The 23,001-nt window shown below is 38.1% G+C and overlaps 1 protein-coding gene across 1 annotated transcript in view; it reads right to left on the bottom strand.

Moving 5' to 3' along the window:
* adamts3 (ADAM metallopeptidase with thrombospondin type 1 motif, 3) overlaps window positions 1-23,001 on the bottom strand; it is a 156,391-nt gene that overhangs the window by 22,265 nt on the left and 111,125 nt on the right. The window contains exons 12-19 of the mRNA XM_061038275.1: window positions 22,631-22,776; window positions 21,247-21,422; window positions 18,651-18,784; window positions 17,991-18,114; window positions 12,140-12,220; window positions 6,470-6,633; window positions 3,138-3,294; window positions 2,170-2,302 (exon numbers count right to left, since the gene is read on the bottom strand). Of these exons, the coding sequence (XP_060894258.1) occupies window positions 2,170-2,302; window positions 3,138-3,294; window positions 6,470-6,633; window positions 12,140-12,220; window positions 17,991-18,114; window positions 18,651-18,784; window positions 21,247-21,422; window positions 22,631-22,776 (1,115 nt within the window). The remainder of the gene's footprint in view (window positions 1-2,169; window positions 2,303-3,137; window positions 3,295-6,469; window positions 6,634-12,139; window positions 12,221-17,990; window positions 18,115-18,650; window positions 18,785-21,246; window positions 21,423-22,630; window positions 22,777-23,001) is intronic.

Here is a 23,001-nt window from a genome sequence, read left to right on the forward strand (position 1 = left end):
GTTTTGTTTTTAACTGAGGAGAGTGGAGTTAACAGTCCGGACAGCCTGAGGAATCTGTGAGTTTTTCTGTGTTCGCCTTGATGTGTCGAAGGCGCCTGCCAGAGGTATGTGCTGCTGTGATAAAAACATCATGTAAAATATACTTGGATCGTCAGCAAACATATTTTCTTCCTCAGGTCTGTTTCGCCCGTTCGTCTTGAATGTTGTTATCGGAGGTGGGAGGGGAGTATCAGAGAGAATCACTCACATGATTACCCGCCAGCCTGGCAACATCTTTTGTTATTGTTTGGTCGAGATCCCCTTGACGGTGGAATTTACATACTGTGCCTTTAAATTAGAGTAAAAATAGACGTATTATTTGGATCGCTGACAAAAAACCTCTAGTACAAATGAAAATGCTATTTTAAAAGATAAGAGTATTTAGAAAGCAAGGAGAGTTTTTGAAAGATGAGAAAGGTTCAATAAGATGGACCTTTATGCAAATCAAACTCAACAATAAACTGGACTGGTCACACAACACCGACGTCCTGTACAAGAAGGGCCAATGTCGACTACACCTGCTGAGACGACTGAGGTCCTTTGGAGTGTGCAGGACTCTGCTACGGACTTTTTATGACACTGTGGTGGCGTCTGCACTTTTCTATGCAGTGGTCTGCTGGGGAGGAGAGAGCACAGAGAGAGACAGGAAGAGACTGAACAGACTGGTCAGGAGGGCCAGTTCTGTCTTGGACTGTCCTCTGGACTCTGTAGAGGAGGTGGGTGAGAGGAGGATGTTAGTGAAGCTGACATCCATCATGGACAACCCCTCTCACCCCCTGCATGACACTGTGGGGGGCCCTGAGCAGCTCCTTCAGCAGCAGACTGAGACACCCACCCTGCAAGACAGAGCGCTACCGCAGGTCGTTCATCCCATCTGCCGTCAGACTGTTTAATCAGACTCTTTAACAGCATCACCACCTCATGCTACACACTGTGTGTGTTTTTTTTTTTTAAGAACAAAACCCTTTCCTGTGTAGTTACTGTGTAATTTTACATTATTGTATTTTTTTATTTAACTGATGTAAATATGTTTGATTTGATTTTAACTTCTATTTTTATTTTTAATAATTATATTCCCGTCCCCTGTTTTCTGGAGCTGCTGTAATGCACAAATTTCCCCCACGGGGGATCAATAAAGTTTATCTTTATCTTTATCTTTATCTTTAAATCTCCTTTGGCACATGCCACTGCTAACTCTGAGATAATCGATCACTCTTACTTTGATGCCCAAAATACTGTGGGACCTGAAATCATTAGTGGAAAAACAACTCTCTGGAAATGAACAACATTGCTTGTGCTCCAGACGTTTTGTGAATGGGAAAGAATAACTGTCCAATTAGAGCTGAGTGTGTAACTGACCTGCTCAACACCAGAGAGCCTCAAGCTGCGAGAGATAATGTGTGAACGGGGTGTGAAAGGCAAGACCTCTGCTGAGTACTATATTTTTTATATTTTATCACATTCACATCCCCCCCCCCCCTTTTTGCAGAAGTGCAGGGTTATCTTGAAAACCCAATTGTTAGGTTCAGTGCCGAGAGGATGGACAGGAGGGTTGGGTTTTTTATAAGTGTGTACACTCTATATGGAGAATATTAGTCATAATGCTTGTCTTATAGGATCAATTCTGGGATTTTCAAGGGACAAATTGTGTCTTTGGGCGGCAGTAACTCAGTCTAAGTTGTTCTGGTAACTGGAGAGGTGCCAGGGCACTTCCCGAGTACTCCCGTGATGCCCTTGAGCAAGGCACTGAACCCCAACCACTCTGGTGCGCTCCCTGCGTAGCAGTGTGCAGAAGCCCCACTCTGAGATCTCTCCACTTATTCATGGCCACAGGTCCTGTTTGTGCATGCGTGTGATTCGGGTCTATGTGTGTGAGAAGCATGTATCTCAACAACAGAGTGTAAAACCTCAATTTCCCTCATTAATAAAGAATACAAACTTTAAAAAAAATATTTTTTTTCTCACATACCATAATGTTTTACAACCTGGTCTTCCAAAAGCAGTCAAAGTTTTGGACAGGAAACCTTATCATTTCCACTATTGCAACCTTGACAGTTACCACACATACGTTGATATTTTAAAGTTTTAAATGCCTCCTCCTGAGAGGGAGGTGAAGGAGACTGTACTCACTGAGGCTGTGTGCAGTCCTGGAGATTGCACATTCTGCGGATGGGTTTTGGTTTCTTGTTGGCATCGCAGTAGCCTCGATGGATCATTTTCGTGTCTCCTTTCTTTCGACAACCGTACTTCGTGTACTGGAACCCTGAGAAAGAAGTCAACATTGTTTTAAATTGCTGTATAATCCGTACAAAGAGACCCTGAAACCTGTAGGAATAAATGGAGATTACATTTTAATCATTTTAAAAAGCAGGCACCTGCTCACAGTTTCTCTTTTTTCTGTATTCTGTTCCTTTTCCTGAAGGTTTCGGATTTAAATGCTAATATGACATTTTCAGACGCATGTGACTTCAGTTTAGCTTGTATTGTTGAAAAGAAAACTTAATGAAAAACACCAGGCATGCTGTCATATAAACACAGGTACCATTTATTTTTTAGCTGTCTGGCCTTTTTTCCCTAGTCATAAAAGATGGGTTCCTTATAAAAGAAAAGATGGTCAATTTCTGGGTTTTATTTTTGGCATGGGGGAAGAGGCAGCTGTACTATGCTTTAACAACATCAAACCTCACTTTAATCTGCTGTCTCCGACTGAGTGGGAAACAGTTTCTGTACGTTAGCTGCCAAAATCAATGAGAAACACTCTGCTTGAATGATAAATTCAGCCTATCCAAACTAACTGTCTAAAACGCACAAGGGCCAGTAAATAGTCTGTTAACATAAAATCATTTTTTAAACTTTTGTTTCTTTCTTTTGATTTTTTCCTCAGACTTAAACCATAACTGGACAGTATTAATTTCACTTTCACTTTTTATATTAGAAGGCTGCCTAATTACAACAGAAATGTATATATATAGATATATATATATATATAGATATAGATATATCTATATATATATTTTTTTTTTTTATTATTATTATTATTACGAAACCCAGTATCCCTCTGTGTTCTCTTCTTATTAGACTTTCAAATGTATTATTACCTCCAGCACATGGCTTGGAACAAGGAGACCAGCTCTTAAGAGCCCACTCATATGTCTCCTCCTGGATGACATTGTTGTTGTTCACAGGCACTGAATCTTCATGGATGATGTACTTGTACATTAAAGTGGACCGTGTTTCATTGTCCTTGGGTACAATCTGCATATGAACAGGGAAATACAAGAGAACATATTATCATTATTGTCTGAAGGTGTATTTGAATTTAAATACTACAGTACAAGTGCAAATTTCGGGCTCAAGAGAAACATCAACAATCTTTCATAAACACAGCTCAGGAAATTATCAGATAATAGGAGTTCATGCACAAGATAATACAGAACCCATTATGGTCAGGTCAACACAAATGTGTTCCTCCCTGATTTTGTCTGCTGTTTCTGTGTTTTCCTTTGGATCAGGTAAGTTTGTCAAGGTGGATTAGAGAGTTTGATTCCAAATGAAAACGGCTGGCAAAGAAAAAGAAAAACTACAGGAAAGGGTAAACATAGTAAACTTGGGAACAGGTGTTTGTGTGGGTGTATGTTTGAATGATTAACACACTTATTATTTGAATTAAGGACCTGCCAATATAGGCTGGCAGTTCTAAATATACATTTATCTTCGAAAGTCATGTGTGAAACCTTTTACATTTTTATGAAACAAGTCTCTTCCTGAATAAAATCAAACTATTGAGGGGGTAAACTCGCCCACTCGCTCCTTCGTGCCGTTATCAGCCACAACATGATACAATATTTGCCCCACACACACAAATAAAAACAGTACCGGTAGGTAGAGTCGGGTGACGAGGCTTTTATAGGTTTGGTGACGTAGGCATTCACTCCACACAGCCGTTAGACTTTTTCAAACGGAAGGGCAGACACTATGCACATTTCTAACACAATATTTCGAATTTCAATACTTTGTACTCAGATGTCGAGATTTGGACTTGAATTGATCCATAACACTACTTAATACTCAAATACAGAGGTTTATATTTGAAAAAAGGTTGGTTTGGTTTTAGGGTTTAGTTACTCTTTAAACTCAGTATTTTCGTGAGTTGTTAAGATTGACCAAGAAACATTTTAAAGGTTTCTTCATTTCTTTTCACTGAAAGAGTTGATAAAAGAAAAAATTATAACTTCTCCTTCTACACCATGTTAGAAGTTGTTGCAAAACAAGATCCAATGGGTTATTGCTTTCAGCGTCTGTTTGATGTGGGTTGTGTTTAGAATTCATTTAGTGTGGACCTGGGGAAACTTTTAAAGAAAATAGTTGTTATCCTTTAGGAGAAGACAGACGGTGCTTTTTAAAGCTAGATTAATGTTGTTATTTTATCGAGGGGGGCTAGAACCGAGCGTTACGTGCAGCTAATGCTACAGCTAACATGAGGACGTAGGAGAAGCCGTGTTTCCGCAGACTTTGAATTTTTGCACATAGATGTGCCTAAACATGCACAGGACACATGGAAAACACACTAAAGGGCATATAAAACCAGAAAAAGCTTAATATGGGACCTTTAATATCCAACAACTGTTGGCACAAAGGATGTGGCACCTCATTTCAAAATGGATATGTGACAGGATCAAAATATTAGTCTATAGCCGATTACCATTGGATGACTAAATATGCCTCAAATATTTAATGTTTGCTCAGATGGTGAAGAAATACATGTTGGCTGGTTATTAATGATACAATAAAAAAGGACAAACAAGATGATGTTATATCATTAGGCCAGATAAAAATAATTTGGAAGGTTATGACAAAACCAAACTAGTTGATCTCAGTCATAATGCTATGCACAACTTAATGAAACAAAACAAATTGAAACTATCCATCCATTTTCTTCCGCTAAGTAAATCTACCCACACTTCCCTCTACCCAGAAATGTTTTCCAGGTCCTCCTGGAGGATTCAGAGGGGTTCCAAGGCCAGACGGGATATATAATCCCTCAAGCAAACTCTATAACTTCGTGGTCTCCCCCCAGAGCACGGAAAACCTCCAAAGGAAGTGTCCAGTAGTAATCCTGATCAGATGCCTGAACCAACTCAACTGGCTCCTTTCGATGTAATGGAGTAGCGGCTCTAAACTAATTTTGTCCGTTTGTATTGGCGATCTTGTTCTATTGGGCACCCACAGCTCATGAACATAGGTGAGGGAAGGAAAGAAGATCAACCGGTATATCAAGATGGATATAAACTATACTAAACTAAACCAAACTATAAATAAAATGTATTCAGAAAAGCTAAGGTTTATTCCATTTACTCATATTGGGTCCATTTTCATTGTCAGCATGTAAGACCCATTGAGGGAAACCGCACTTTTATATTATATTATACTGATGGCACGTAGCTTTATGTCCTAAGAAGGCTTGGTGTTACAGAAGTGTCCTCCATATACGTCTTCGACATTCTTTAGGTCGTAATGAATGTCCTCCAATTGAATTATTTCCATTCAGCTACCTGTTTAAGTTCTCCTTCCAGTCCTAGCACTGGAATCATTAATCTTTTGTGTTACCCGGCAGTAAATTGATAAATGTGAGGTAAAAGGCATGCAAGCTTGGTGAAGCTTTGTTTTAGACCATCCATTAGATGCTCAAGCAACTTGTGTGGAGCAACCATTTTTTATTTATGACTGAGATTAAGTCCTTTCTTTCAATGTCAGACCAAGTTCACCCATGCTTAGAAGACTACCAGGATTGATTAATGGATCCTTCAAGAACTATTTCAGGCCTCCGCAGGAAAAAGACCCCCAACGTTCAGAGGGGCTGCTCTTTGACTACTAATACCCTCCAAGAGCTTTGACCTTATTGCTTTAAACTTTTGTCCCATGTCTTTGATTTCCTACCAAAAATGCATTTCTTTAAAAGATATATATTTTTTAATACTCTAAATTTCAAGAACACTATGTATACTGGGACTTTTCCATACTTTGAAGTCATATTTATGTCATATATAGATGATGCTAAGTGGTGCCTTCTTAGTTTTACATCTCAGTAATTTAAATATCTGACGTCTCTAATACAAGTTCAGGGTCTGCTCATTCTCCTTTTGTAGAATTCTCTTTTGTTTGTTTTCAATTTGCGTTTGAAAATTATGTTCTTTCCACCAAAAGTCAATCAAATCTGGCTTCATTGTAGAGTCAATGTTGATTACTATATCACTAGTCAATTCATGAGTTTTGTTCATTCAAATCTAACAGATAGTGATGCTAAAATGAGACTGGGGAGATTGAGCTAAATTACTGACCTACTTCTTTTACACAGTGCTCATTATTAAGCAAATAGCCTATTGGATCTATTTATATCTAAACTTTGATAAAAAAAGGGACACATCATTACCAGAACCACCACTGGGTCATGCAATGGTCCGTCAGTGTGCAGCGTCTCCACGTCTTCCTCGATGATGTAGTGCCACTCCACGCCCAAGTCGATGAAGCTTCTGGACTTGACGTCCTCTCCTTTTCCGTTGAGGATGTAATGCCCTGTTGCCTGGTTCTTGATTGCTGTAATCAGTCATATTTTATGAGCAGCTGACAAAGTCAAAATGGCTTTACTCAATCAATTATACAGTTTGAATTACCCCGAGGGAAAAAGCTCAAATTGTGCTCTCAAAAGGATGATTCATGGAAATTCTGTAACCCCTGGCACTTGTTTGGGATGATGGTGCTTGGAAATTAATTACGATGTCTAATTCACATAAAACAAGCTGCAAAACGACTTATATTATGCTTGTGAAAGAGAGAGGCTACATTTAGTTTTAAAATGGGAACTAAGGATGCAAATTAGCTGCCAAAAGACACATGTCACTGCTACACATCCTGTCGTCTGGTGCTTTCCTCTAATATAAATGCCTGGGTCATTATTTCTGAGTGATGGAAAGGAATTTCAGTTTTATGTCCTGTAAAGTAATCCGGGAGCAACTTGGCACAAACTTGACTTATTCAAGTTTATAAGCTGTCAGGGATGTGCTCAGGTTTTCAAACAACAGAAATAGAGTATGTTTAATATTCTTATCATTCAGAAGTGTTTATATTTCACAGCATACAAATTCAAAACCATGCCACACAATTCCTTTTGGTAAGATTATTTTTATTTTGGGGAATTGTATATTTTGTCAAAGTTGTTAAGTTCTTGTATTTCATTCTTGTTTGCTTGTTTTTACCAATACAAAAAAAAAACGTAGTAGTTCCGGATTATATATTGAATAAATTGAATATCTAGATTTAATTGAGCTCTCTTCATTTGGTATTTCATATTGAACTAAATATGTATTTCAGGTTTATTTAGTTGAAGTGCTTCACACAGTAAATGATCCACTGTCTCCTGTAAGTCCTGTTCTTCTTTGACTTATCTTTCCACCCTGACCAGTACTTTGATGGGTCTTTTGCTCCCTTCAAAATACTTCATTTGACTTCATTTTGACTACCTCATTGACACTAAATAGTAAGTATAAGTAATAGTTTCTGAATTCACACTTTTTATTCCGTCTTCTGAAACTGTGGAACAGCCTCCCTCTTCCCATCAGGTCTGCATCCTCTACTGGCCCTTCTAAAGACATATTTTTATATTTTAGCATTTGAGTCCTCTGGACGGTTCTTTCAGATTCCAGTTATTGCTTTCTTTATCTCTTCTCTCATATTTTATTTTTCGTGTTTTTTGTACATGTTGTAATCCCCTGTAAACTGTTTCTTTGATGCATTGTACAGCACTTTGGTCAGCTGCTGCTATTTTTAAATGTGCTTTTATAAATAAATGTGACTTGACTTGACTTCCATTGCTGCCCAGTTACTTGTATCAAAGGTGAAAAAAGGTCAAGGTTCAAGTTTTAGCCCTCAGCACCAGAAGAAGAATTTTAGCAGGCAAGTTTAACAAATGCAAATTCAAGTACTATATGTACAGTTTTTAAAGTGGAAAAAAAATGTGACACTTTTGACACGTTGACAGAAATTACAGAGTGAATTCTTGAAATGTAAGAAAGTTGGAAACATCTTCAGTCATCCATCAGCACATGTCATCTGAAAGATAATGACAGTGACATAAAGGATGGATGCTGTTACTAGAACTACAGCAGAGGAATATGTCTCATGATGCAAACTGACAGAAACATTTCAAGCATAAGAAGGTACCTGCGTCATCAAGAACCAGATGCTCTCTCGGAAAGAAAGTATTCTGTATTTTTTTTATCACTGTTGTTTTTTATTCTTAAACAGTTTCTGTAATAGAGAGTTTTAGAGCTGCAGGCTAGGTAATAAAAACTAAACAACCTAAACATCCTGCTCTCATCCACTGATATGATCTTTGGTTTGCTGTCTGCATGAATCCATGTGGATCCCTCTACATCAACTATGAAAACATTGTTGTTGTCATGAGTTTATTAACACATGCATACATTTCCTTAGCCTCACATCCCTCATATAAATTATAGACATGTTGCCTTTTTTGTTTGGAATGTAATTTTCTTTTTTTTTTGATTTAGTCAATTCTATTTTCTTATTTAGTTTGACCACAGTCACTGTTTATTGCACACTACATGAGTAAATGGTACTTTCATAACTTCTAGAAGTTAGGCAGTTAACATTCAAGTGTTCAGCACAGAGAAGATGTGTGTTTCTTTTAAGGGTTGGATTCTTTCAGAATCTGGATTACTCTTACTGGTTTCAAAAATATTTTTTCTTCCCCAGCTTTAAGTTAATTTGGAGACCGAGGGGCTCAAAGCAACAGACGGTAGAGAAACAGCTGAAAGTAATGTTGCCCTTAAGTATTGTTGCTTTTTGTTTTAAAGAAAATCAATAAAGTCATTAGTCTGCTCCTTAAAGCTTTTATATATCGACAACCTCCCAGATCAGTATTCTATCACTATGCTGTATCTGCAGCACATGGAGCTCTACTGAGATGACTATAGTTAGATGATTATTGGAGTTCACTCTAAGAACTCAAGTTAAGATGCAACAACCTCACCTGTATAAAGATGTTGGGGCTTTAAAAGTTCATGCTTTATAAAAAAAAAAAAATGAATTCTAGAAATTGTATTAAGGGGTAAAAGTATTTATTTTACCTCAATGTTTTTGCATGAAACTGCAACTCCAGCAAAACTATTTTGGCATGACAACAAAGCGTATTGAAGGATCGAACAGCGAACAGCTGCCTTTCAAGTGTAATAATGAGAATTAGACCATAGATGTGATGATTATTAACTCTAAATTGCTTGTCTGTACCTTCTTTTACACACCTTTTCTTTCTAGTTTAAGTTATACATTTGCATAATAAGGATTTGTATTTGTAATCTTCTTCCCTAATAATGCAAACATTTAAAATCAGCGTCTTTCCAGTCTCATGCTTGTCCCTCTTAGAATAACCTCCTTAAATGTCTATGATTGAGTCTCATTAGTTAGAAAACCTTACATCTCTGTAATCTTTTATCAAGAAAGCAGACAGAGACAGATTAGGGGTAATGGCCACTCGTACAGAGCCTGTAGCAAGAACTTTCACCCTAATCAGCCGGGGTCAGCGCCCTGTGATAAGCTGTTGACCCTACAATTAGACTGAAACGTAGATTTAAATTATACACTGTTCTATATATGGAAGATGAGAAATGTAAGTTGTTTGTTATTATATAGCGAGGCAGTGCACAGAGGAGACACTGTGGTTCATCTGCCAGTTTTTATATTATATTATATAATAATCCCAGAGCAGGAAAATAAAAAGACAATCTCTGTGGCTCAGGGCAGACTCCCTCCATATATCACTCTCATGCTAAATAGAAAGTTATTGTTTCTATTTTTACAGACTCAGGCTAAGAGACGCTTTCAGTTTCTAATTTTGCAGTAACAGTTAAGCTCCCCTGAGGCAAACTAAAGATATGAGATGACTGGTTCTATAAATAAATTAACTTGATTTCATTACAGTAATAATCAAGGCAAAGACAAACTGACATGTTCCCCTTTGCTTATAATTATGCTGTTTCATTTTAGCTTTAGACTAGTGACAGTAAATGTGGGGGGAGAGGGAGTGGGGGATGACACCCATAAAACAGCTTGAGGTTTGGGAGTCTGACCTGCTACCAGTGTGAAGTGGATAATAGCCTCTGTACACAGGCTGAGCTAAACCAGCCCCCAAAAGATTTGGAAGATTTTAAACTTGTTTATAGGTTCATTCACTGCAACAAGAGCCAAATACAGTGAATCGTTTTTTAATCTCACTTCTATAGATTAGACCTCTTGTTTAAGTAGGTTTATCATTAAAGAAGACTCAAAGGTGGATGTTAATGGAAGGTTTTTGTCAGAGACCGTTCAATACCTTTAGAAGTATCAATCTCTGAAGCATCGTTAATGCTCTGTGGTAAGGTTATACTGCGTCTTAGACTTTTTTTTATCTTTAATCATTCTGTTACTTCAAACCATTTCTATTTAGGTTATGTATCTCTTCTTTATGTCTGTCCTCTTTATCCGTGGATAAAAATTGTTGAAAAAAAAAAAGTAAAGCCCTTGATCGTAAACTTCGAGAGCTCATTGAAAATCTTGTTGCTTCTTGCTGAGGAGATTGATGCTGCCCTGGTTCACCTCCTGTATAATAAGTAAATCATGTCTGAAAAAGTCTTGATAGAGATCCATCAGTTCTGTTGCGGCTTTACTTTTATGCCTGTACTTTGCTTTAAATTGTTTAACTTTGAAGTTTGGTAAGTAGTGTCTGTTCATCTTAAGCTGCATTATTTTAGCTTAATATTTCAAATATAAACATGAGTAAGAATGAAAGACACTCAAAGAATAAAAGCACACAACTATGGACAGAGACAATGTTGGTACACATGAATAGTATCTCTAAAGTAGATCTTGAAGTTCTTGGTGGTTTGGAATTAAATGTGACGATATTTGGACAACAAGATCCATTGCTTTGTCCCTATCCAGGTTGACATTTTTTTTATTTATCCAGAAAAGAAACTTGTTGAGATCATGAATCTCTTTTTCAAAAGTGTCCTGGCCAAGACAGGCAGCAAAGACAGGTTACTGTGGTAGCACCTTTTAGTCATATGTAGCTTATAGCCCTTTAGCATACCCTATTGTATGGCTATCATATTACCAATGAGACCATATTAGAAAACAATAATATATTTTTTTTCATTAAAGAACACTTAAAACTACAGAAATGCACCTTTCAATTTAAGGAAAATGTTGACTATGGTATTATCAAGTGATAAGTTGATTAAACGCCTCATCTGTTTTCGATACAATCTGACAACTTTTTCGCAACCAGTAGAGTCGCCCCCTGCTGGGCACGAGTAAGAAGGCAGGTTTAGGGCACTTCTGCATGGGCATCCATTTTAGCCTATTTCCCAGCCTGAAGTTTAAACCTTTTTTTTAAAGCTCCTGTGAGGAGTTTTCAGTTTGGTGGATTTAGGTGCCCCTTGTGGACAAAGCGGTACATTTGATCTCTTCTCTGATCTCCTCCCTCTCATGCAAAGCAATGTTTGCCCAAGATAATTCTTGCCCTGCTAATCTTATATATGATATTTACAGACAGCTGATGCTTCTCTCTACTGAAGACATTGATCATCGTTTTGGGATAATCATGTCATGTGACTTTCTGCTTCACTGTCTGCTTCAGAATATTTTCAAATGCAATAAAAATATATTTCATATTATTCCATATTTCTAATATGGTGCTTATGAATAATGCAAACACTTTCTAAATATATTTCTAATGACTATTTTATCCCACTACATAGTCAGGGAAATGCAGAGCTCATAAAGTCTCAATTAAAGGGAATCCACTTATCTATAGAAACATCTCTTCAGTGGATTAATGAATAACTAATGAACAATATGAAGACTCATTACCTCATCCTGGGAGGTGATACAGAATAAATTATGCAAAATATGTAATCCATGACGTTACACTATACTATATGTTCCCGGTTAGTCTTCTGGGGAAACATGAGGGGGATGGTAATGAGCTGTGTTTTAGTCATCCTCCCATTTCATTCATGTGTTTAATTTTGGAAGTCACACTTACCAAGAATTTGAGGGGAGGCCTCGTGTTCTTGGATGATCACATGTCTTGCTCCGGGAGGAATGTGAAACATCTTAAGGTAACCTTTGCCGTGTTTGTTGCAGGAGGAGCAGCAGCAGCAGCAGAAGCAGAAGAGGAGGGGTTAGGAAAGATAGGAAAAAGGAGACAGATGAGTCAGGGCGGATAAAGAATCAGTCTACTTGTTTGCAGTGGTGGACATCACACATGTTACAGAAGTTTTAGTTTCCTTTGCTCTACAGTACAAAGATGATTGAAGACACTTTAGGAAAAAAAAACAGAAAACTACGTTGAATATCCTCCTTGCTGTTAGAGCCTGCAGGGAAAGCGTTTGTGGAAACGCGCAGTTCATTCACATCCATCTGTTGCGTCATCAAAGGACACTTTTCCAAGGCGTTTCCCCTTTTTTGACAGGACAGCCGGATATAGGAAATGTGGGTAGAGGATGCAGGATGACGTGCACAAAATTGCATCAGAGGTTGAACCTGTGACAAGTTGAGGACTAAAGCCTCTGAACACGGGGCGTCTGCTCTAAATAAGCTCCCCATTCAAAGGACTCTTGGATTTAGATATATTATAGTTCTGCTTTAGAACTATTTATGATCATCCGAGGAAGTGAAGGTCTCTTTCATGTGTCCTCATGTTTGTTACAGACAGAATGTGAATGAAAAGAGCTTTCAGCTAGGTTTCAATAGGGCATAAAGAGCAGGTTTTTACAGACTATAGGGCAGCAAAGTCCTCTGTCCATGATGTCCACCACTTACAAACCTACCATAACTCACCAAGTACATTTTTAGAGTCTTCCGTTTCATTTAAAAACACATTTCTTGCTCCTTTGGGCAAAGAGAAGGCTCCTCTGGTTTTCCCTTAGAAATCAATGGAAGAAGGAATCAGTTAGTTAGTCTCAAGGTCCAATTTTTCCTGTATCACAGTTTCTCTGCAACAACATCACCTACAGATGAAGCACATTTAATTAGCATAGCAACGACCAGAGGATGAGGCGGCAGACTTCACTTTTCTTTTTTTTTTTTGGCATGGTGGCTCTTGCCAATCAGCTGAACAGCAGCCGTGTAATTACTTGTCTTTACATTTGACAGGCAGGCCTTCACCGGGGGCCTCCTGATTGTGATGCAGCGGTGTCACAGAGGTGATGAAGACTGGCACGCTGACACAGGGTTCACACCACGCTACAACAGGTGGTTCAAGTTGTGTAAATGAAATCTGATGAATTATTCTGACTTGATCATATGGTGATGGATCACAAAGATAAAAGTCAACATACAGATTCAGTCTATTCAAATTTGAGAGTAAAACACAGTGATTGAAAATGAATTTTCTCTCCTGTGACAAAAGCTAGCGTCAGCATTCAAATTCGGTCCAATCCGTAAACCCATCAGATAACATTCAACAAAGAGATCGCCTCTGGGAGTGATGGCAAGATTAATTAAAGCTTGATTGCAGTCAGATGATGGCCAAAAAGCCTGCAGAATTCTAGCAAAAAATACTGGTCCGACACTTCAGACACCAAAGATTTTTAACATTGACCTACAGATTCCACAATAATACACGTACAATATATCTGTTACTGTAAGATAGCTTACACCTGACAAGAAAACCTAAATGAGCCAGGGTGCAGCTAAATATTAGAATTATGCTAAGATAATATCTTGTCACCTCTTCAAAATACGGCCAGGTGAGACCCTAGTTTCCCTTATCGTTATTTCAGTTGCTAATCAATTTAGGCGGAACACAGCTGTATGACTTTTTATAACGGCACCTGAGCTTCCCACCCCGAGCATGACATTGAATTGGTGATTTGTTGTAGACCAATAGAAATCCTTTCATAAGGGCTTGCTGTCTAAAAAGAAGATGCATTAGGTGTTGAAGCTTGGGTTGAACCGAGCATCATCATGCCAGTCAAGATTCAATCAGTCATAAACAGCTGTTAATGTTCAAGATTGCAATCAATGCTTGCGAATTGAACAGATATTTAAACTTGGTTTGCTAGGGCTGTTGAAGCTCAAGATACATTACGATTGAATTACCACACATATCATCATAATGATCTTCTTCTCACTTAGAGCTTTAGACACTCGACTTGATAATGAACCTGCAAAAATGGCGACCGTTGATTCAGGCCTACATAGACAATTAGTAACAAGACACTGAAGACGCAGCAGCCTATATCTCATGTTCTACATCTCTACAGCGTTAGGCATCCATCTGCACTACAAGCTGGACAGACAATGCTATATGAGAGAGGATGTGATGGTAACACTGGATACTTGCATATTGTGTTTTCCAACATAGGGGTTTCTTTTTGGGCTCTCTTGCTTAACTGTTTCCCTGTTAAGAAATGCGGGTGGTTACATGAGTGTTAGATGTGAAGAAAATGAAAAAAAGAAATAATGATAGTTTCAACAAAGAACATCCTCAAATGGTTCCATTTAATTCTTCCTCTGAAGACCTTCAATGACTTTTTGACATCACCGTGTTTGAAGAAGTTTAAAGACAAATTATTCATGACAGAAGAGGCTGTCATCAGGAATGTGTGTGCATAATGTGCCTGTGCCTAAGTGTGTGTGTGTGTGTGTGTGTGTGTGTGTGTGTGTGTGTGTGTGTGTGTGTGTGTGTGTGCGCCAAAATGTGTGTGTGTGTGTGCCCTTGTGTGACTGCAGTACAGAGATTACCTGGGGGAAGCAGTTGGAATTGAAAAAGTTGATAGAAAAAGAATAGTCCACATTCTTAAACAAACTTTTAAATATGAAAACCCCTTACTTTATTAATGAATAAATCAAAGAGAGGGACTCAATTATTTCTCAGCTAATTAATAAAGGTTGAAATCCAAATGAACCCTGCTGTTGGGGGTTGATGTCTGTGACAGCTGACAGGATCTCAGCACACCTCACTGTCACTCTGCATCCTCCAAATAGACTAATTTATTAGCTGTAAATGCAAATTCTGCACTTCATCAACTTGGAGGTCTACAGGAGGTTGACACACTTTCAGAAACACCTCTATGGTCTCATGCAAATCAGTACAAGAGGGCAGACTCTTTCTCTTACTTGTGGTTTTTCATCACTAATTGTCAATCACATTTATTTAACAAAAAGGGTTGTTGTTTTTTTTGTTTTTTTCCTAGAAAACATAAACACATTGACAAAGCATCCTGTACCCAGGGTTGATACTAACTTTGCATCCAATTATCTCTTTTCTTATGCATTCATGTCATATTACAGCATGTAACTTTAAAAATGCATGACCCATTAAGCCAGTGGTATTCAGCCTTGTTAGACTTAAGAGCAACATTGACCAAAAAACCTCTTTCTTTCCTAAAATATGTGTGGGAAACACAGTGACATGACTTGCAAATTTTGTATGACCTAAAAGAACCACAACTAGTCCCAAATTAGCCACATGTGGCTCGAGAGCCTCGGGTTGAGTATCAATGCATTAAGGTACTGTAACTAACAATATACTTGACCGGAAGTATTTGGGCTCCCCTGTCTGATACATTTCTGTGGATTGTTGACGTGGATGGCCTGCTGCCGTGGACCTACCTGCTCGTACTCTAATTATTATTTGACAATCATTAATGATACTTTTACGCTTGACTCTGCCAAGCATCTCTGCCATGATTGACATTATTAGTCTTCACCATATTATTACAATTACAGTTGTCAATGTTAATAGTTCAGGATAAGTCTATGATTACTGCAGCATTGTCAATATAACACTTATTACCATGTACTGCAGTTATTTTATTTCTATTTTAAGAAGCTAGATGTTTTCAGTTTTATTGGCTTTTGGATTTAAATAACAAAACCAAAAAGCAGTAAAAAGCTAAAAAATCAAAAACTATAATGTTTACTGGTGGTAATTGGGTGAATCTGGTTGGCTAATCAAGATGAGTTTTTGAGCCCTAGCGACGTGTTTTTTTATTCTTTGCCAAAGGATTTCATGCTCATCAGAGTATTGTAGACAAAAACAATCCTCTCCACATGCAAATGCAGAGGAAATAATGTGTTCCCTTGAAATTAAAGGAAGGAATGGAAAAAAAACAAGTTACATCAAAGGAGGCACATGGGATGTACATGAAATTTTAATTTCCACAAAATGAAGAGTCTGAGACGTCTCATTGGGTTATTTGTGTGATTATTGGGATTAAGACACCGGAGACCATTTGCTCAAAGGAAACAATCTAGACAGACTCCATGAGACCATATGAGCTGCAGAGCCAGGGTAAGAAGTGTGCAAAATGGTTTAGGAATGAGCCAATAGTGGATGACTGTGTAGACTCTTTTTTCTTAGTTGTACATGATGTGCTCAAATACACTGAAGCCCTACCTACTACCAGTGCATTTTCTGATACATTACAATTACAATTACATACATACAATTGAGTTCTTAATGGAATTGAGAGAGAGGGCTGAGAAACAGAGAGCTTTTGTTTGTGTTTCCTTCTGATCCAAGCTCTCGTCAATAGGCGCTCGCTCCGATGCCTGTTCTCTCTAATACGCGGAGACACACATGCAGAAGCGCACACACTCACAGGCTCATTCATCATAATATTTTCTTCTTATACATAAGAGTGAGGGCCACTGACAGCATAGCTCACAGATATCAATAACGACTGTCCTGTGTCTATTTCACAGGCATTACAGAATAAAGGCAAGGAGGGAATTGGATCGGTTTGATTTGTATTACTGCCAAAACACACCCATGATTAATCAAGCGTCTTTATCCAAACTCTTTGTGCCTCCCCGCCTCATTTAACAGATTGTGCACCGTGTAGTCGGACACGCCCCAAACGCACTTCACGTTGTCTAAATAGTGCACGAGTCTAAAACATGCTCACCAGAAGGTTTATCAGAATTCCGCTTTTATTAGCTTGGCAGTCGAGTTTCTATTGCACTTTTGAAAGGAAACTATGGAGTCTTATAAGAACACCCTATTTTTGTAACACTAAATCGTTCTTCTGTTAGACTCTCTCATAATTGAGCAAACCTTTAATGTAAATGTATCTAAAGACTGATACATCTTAATGCTCTGTGCCGAAGACATATATTATTTTCTACCACAGAAGTTGTGAGATGTTCTCCTGATTTATGTTGGACTGAGAGTGAAAGAAGAGACAGAAAGTTCTGACGGTTATTTATGTTGTTGTGTTGGGTTTGAAAATAAAGTGTTATAGGCAGAGCTGGGCCCAGTTAATGAAACATTTTACTTTGTTAGCCGTTAACTGAAGTTAATTATTAAGACTGAAGTTACCCAGTATTGTCAATGATTTCCTAAGAGGCCATGATGACTTAAAAAAATCTAAATTACAAATGTGTCTGTCTCACAGAAACTCACTGTGATCCATCTCAGCATGTAAGAGCGGGGTTTGGATATAATTGAAATAAGTTTAAAGTGTTGATTATCGTTTATTAACGTCTAAGTTAAAAATGAATAAAAATGAACATTGATAATGAGAAGATTAATGGATGTGTGCCCAGCTGTGGTTATAGGATAACACCAGTAATTTTCTTAAAGTGTACATCAATGAGTTATAAGTCATGGAGATGTAAATGTTGAAGAAAGTGAACTAGTCAACAAGCTGCATTGCCTCAGAGAGTTGCCTTCGCCTACTACTTCTTACACAGGCCTTGATGAACAGGAAAAGAAGCAATGATTTAAATCCTTCTCAAAAAAGTTAAAAGATTGCAAAATTAGTAGAAGACGTATTAATTAAACATCCACTTGTAGTTTATCATGAATTATGGAAAAAGATTGGAAAAAAACCTTCAGTTCTTATGAAAGGTCTCTGTCTACAGACATTGTGTTTTGTGCTTACCAGGTTTCTTTGGTGTTCGGGTAAAGGTTCCTTTAACGGTGCGGCAGTGGGAGTTGTCTCCACCACAGACTCCACATTTGTCCTCAACTTTGGTAGAGCCGATCACTCTGTCACAGCCAACTTTCTGAAGACCAACACAGAGATAATATGTATCACTTGAGACTATTTTGGACACATTTTAAGTGTTTCCTATATTTTATACCTTTTCACTAGCCTTGCAAAAACCATCTCACTTTTCCAACATAGTACTGTAGGTATTCTTTAAAAGTTGGAAATACCTGCCAAAACTATTTCCTTCTGAATGTGCAGTACTGTTTTAATGCTCTAAGCTCAAATTTATTTATTTAATAAATTTAAAAGAAAAGAGGCTTCAAAAGAGTCGACATTTACCTAATCACGCACTTAAATATTCAATTATTCTGCGCTGTAATTAACTTATACTAACAGAAATCTCTGAACACACATATTTGAATCAAAACATTATCAGAAACGTTTAACTGTACATGAATGCTGCCTTTAAGAGAGCACTGCGCGAGTGCTCTGGATCTAATCACACCGTGTACTAAAATGTCCTTCAAACAGACCAAGGCTGGTAATGGCCTTAATAACCTCATTCGTTTTTTAATACGTCAAACACGTGTTCTTTAAACAAGTCCTCACCACACACTCCCCTCGCACGCAGATACTGTAAGCATCTTTGTAGGAGCATTGCGTCCCATCATGCACCAGCTGCTTCATGTAAGCCACGTCTCCGGTCTCCCTCGATTGGCAGTACAAGTGGCATCTCCTGTTGGCTGCAAAACAATAGATCATTAGATTGTTGTAGGATGGTTATAAGGTCCTGGAAATAAAGGATATCATGGAGGGTTATTAAAATACCAGAGAGATTTATTGCCAACAACAATGCCTTTTGTTCAGATTCAAGCAGGCAATTTGTTTTAATTGCCATCTGGTAGATTAACCTGATTTAATATTTTTAAAACCCCCATCACCAAAAAGCTGACACTTTTTACCCCTTGTTATTGCTGCAGGGACTTAAATAATGAGGTTAAAAGTAAACACAGAACAACCAACCCTAATACAGATCATTAGCTAAAAGGTTCTGAATCCATTTGAGAAAGCCTGTGCATTTTAAACAAATGAATAGTATTTCATTATGGGAAAAGGTTGTCTCTTTTTTTGTATTTAACCTTTATTTAAGCATCTAATTAAACCATTGAGATCAAGATCTCTTTCACGAGTGTGACCTAGCCAAGAAGGCAGCAGCACATGCCATAATAATCATTACACGATTACGAAACAGTTCACAAACAATAGGTTAAATCAGCGCCTCCATTTTCTCAGGAGACTAAGAGTGTTTGGTGGATGTAAAAACACTATGTTCATCTTTTACAGCGCAACAATAGAGTCCATTTTACGGTATGGCATCACCAGCTGGTTTGGTGTTTTAACAGTAAAATCTAAAGCTCAGATCCTCAGCCTGGTTAAGACAGCAGGCAAGATCATGGGAATGTGTGCCCCTCTTACCCCCCAGGATCTTTTTGAGCAGGCCACAATCACACAGGCCAAGGGCATTTTATCGGACACTTCCCATGTATTGCACTCTGAATATGTTTTGTTGAACTCAGGGAGAAGGTACAGGGTTCCTCTGTGCAAACACAACCGCTTCAAAAACTCACTAGTCCCTTTTTCAGTTAAGCTCATTAATGAGCAAAAAATAGAGGAGGAACGGAAAACCAGGAGGCCCCCAATGTACCGATAACTGTAGACATGTATGTATGTATGAAACTGTCTGGAGTGGCATGTGCACAGTGTGCATGTACATGTGCCTGTGACTGTAGGAGTGAGTGTGTGTGTGTGTGTATGTGTATGGATAAGTAAGCAGACGCTTGGGTGAACTGTAGCACGGATAAGTTAAATGTTTTTTGCACATTTGTAATTACTGTTTTTATGTTGTTTTCGATGTATTGTCCATGCAGCAATTTCCCAGCATCCTAGACAAATTTCTCCCTAGGGAGACGAATAAAGAAACCTTGAACCTTAAATGCAACAACAATTAAAATGTGCAAATGGGTTCACACATAAAGTGCAGAAGTTGTGATATCAGATTACAGTACATAAACACAGGCACTGTACAAGGGTCCGGCATTTTCTTTATTTTTAAGATAGAGCCAAAAGCTTCAAATGAAATAAGATCTGCCAGTTTCAAGTCATTCTGAGGAAAGTTCCACTCCAGTCTTTAAATACTCTTGCAATATCAATGGATGTAATACCATGAAAGCAAGCTCTTCACTGAGTGTTCACTTGCTGTTTTGCTCCTACTCCAGGAGAGTAAGAAGAAACAACAACAAGCAACATTCACATTGTTCAAATACAGTTTCACATCTTTTCTTGTCTTATCACACAGCTGATGTTTATGTGATGTGTAAATGTGTGTATTTCTGTAAATGATAGTCTTTGGTCATTGACTTGATCTTTTCTCTCATCTAGGTTAAAGATGAATAAAGCGTGACACAATCTATGCATTGAGAGTTGGGATTTTTTTTTCCCATTGTATTTTACGAACTTACTATGAATCACGATTTGATAAAAGGAGTTTTTATGTATATTTGAATATAACACATAAGTTGTTGCATAAACATAAATCTATAACATACTGAGTATATCATGACATTCATTCTAAAATAACACTCAGAAATATGTTCCTTTTAACTTATTTGATGACCTTATTATTAAAATGCATGCTGTCCACAGAAAAGCTCTTTACAGTACATAATGATGGATTCCCACTGTCAGTCTCGCCTCCCTATAGTTTCTCAGCAGGCTGTCTGACTTCCTTTTCCACCTCACTGACCTTCAAAGCTCAGATCAATTTGGGTGCAATAAGTGACAAACGGCTCCATGAAGCGAAGCTGGATAAAAAGTTATGTCTGATAAAGAACAGAGACTGAAATGGGATACAGGGTTTGCAAAATCATCACCTTTGCAAAAAGGACACATTTTGTGCTTGAATGGTTTTAAATTCTGCATAGAGTGGAGGGAGACCGAAAGGAGAAGAGAGTGCAAAATACTACAAAAACTAAAAGCTAAAAACTAAAAAAAATGTAAAAACACAAAACCACTTTAAAATGTTATTTCTGTATTGGAGGTAAGTGTGGTCGCTATGTGTCTAAAACTAACTTGTTTTTTTTTGGCCTTTAATAACACTCCAGTCTCACGCTGAAACAAAACAATCTGGTGACATTTTTTGGCTTACCGTCGGGATGCTCGTAGGGCAGCCAGTGGTGTTTGGCATTTTGGAACTCAAAGTGGGAGTTGCGGAGCTGACACTGCTGGGCTCGAAAGTCTTCGAAGTGCTTGGGGCAGTCATCAGTGTTGCACAGCTGATACTCGTAGTTCACTCCCGGGCAGTCCTGGCCACCGTTTGAGGGCCTGAGGGAAGGAAACAGAGGAACAACAGAGGTGCTGATCTGACTGGGAGTCATTTTTCTGGATAGATAGAGAGGAAGATAGACAGACAGAGATACAGAGATACAGAGATAGAGAGATAGAGATAGACAGACAGACAGAGATACAGAGATACAGAGATACAGAGATACAGAGATACAGAGATACAGAGATACAGAGATACAGAGATACAGAGATAGAGATAGACAGACAGAGATACAGAGATACAGAGATACAGCGATAGAGAGATAGAGATAGACAGAGAGACAGACAGATTGCGTCACTAGCTCTAAACACCAGCTCACTTGCCCCTTATTCCATGGATTGGATATAAAGTAGAAATAGATGTAATTAAAGACACTACACTTTGTGAAGGTTCTGTTTTCTCTGTGATTTCATATCGTGCCTCCCTTGTTTCACCACAATGAAGGATAGGAGAATGTCATTCCTCTACATGCAGAGGTGATAGAATAAAATAAAAATAGATTCATATTTGATGCACAAAGTGACGATTAGGCAATCTTTCCCTGTCACCTTCTTGCTTCAGCACCACGGACAGTGACGTGGACCGCCACAGCCCTTTTCATAATGTGGTTTGTTGTCTTCAATGTTTTTAAAGTAATTGTTTTGTAATGTGATCCATACAATGTGATGTAATAAGTATTGATTTTTTTCTTACAGGTTAAATTAGTTTTATTCTGGGGAGCATTATCACTTAGATGTTGTCTGTATTACTTTGAATTCTCACAAAAATGGCATTTACTTTAATGTAGCCCATAGTCTGAGTACTTATGCCACTTATTGGGCTATTAGGTTTATAAGCATTACAGCATTTTGGCGAAGCAGCACTTTGTCAGTATTCACTTAGTACACAGTATGCTTCCACCAACCGGTCAATCTGCAGTTGTTAAAAAGATAGAAATAAGTGATTTGATTTGAAAAACCCACATGAAGATAGACCAACAACTTACCAATATAATGTATCTGCCCACAGTGAACATGTGCATGCAGTTGGATTTCATAAAACTCTTTGACTTTGACTTTGGATGTGGAAATTTCAATGAATCAGCATTTTTACTGGACATAACAGTTGTATTAATCTTCTCATATAACTCTTGGCAAGAGGGCAACTAACTGAGTCAATCTTCCAAAACATATAATCATACCATGGTTTTGGTGCAATTTCTACTTACGCTGGGTTGTTGCACTGACGTGTCCGAAAGCGAGCTCCAGTTCCACAGGAGCGCGAGCAGATACCATATTTACTCCAGGAGCCCCAGGCACCATCCTGCTTGACCTGATTAGGGTTTTTCCACATGCAGTGACCTTTGTAGCACCACTGCTCAGGAGGACAGGGTTGAGGAGAGAGCAAAAGTCAGCCAAAAAGAAAACAACATTTTTATACACTTTTTAAATGTTAACACAGGGAAATTTGTGAATACACTAAATGCCAAATATATGTGGTCAGGAGCAGATGTGTTCTTTGGGTCTGAGGATGTTCTGAAAGCTCATGTTCAGCTCCATAGTTCGAGTAAAGGGAAATTTAGATGTTACATAACATACA

This window comes from Labrus mixtus, chromosome 5, assembly GCF_963584025.1.
Source record: "Labrus mixtus chromosome 5, fLabMix1.1, whole genome shotgun sequence".
Classification (NCBI taxonomy): domain Eukaryota; kingdom Metazoa; phylum Chordata; class Actinopteri; order Labriformes; family Labridae; genus Labrus; species Labrus mixtus.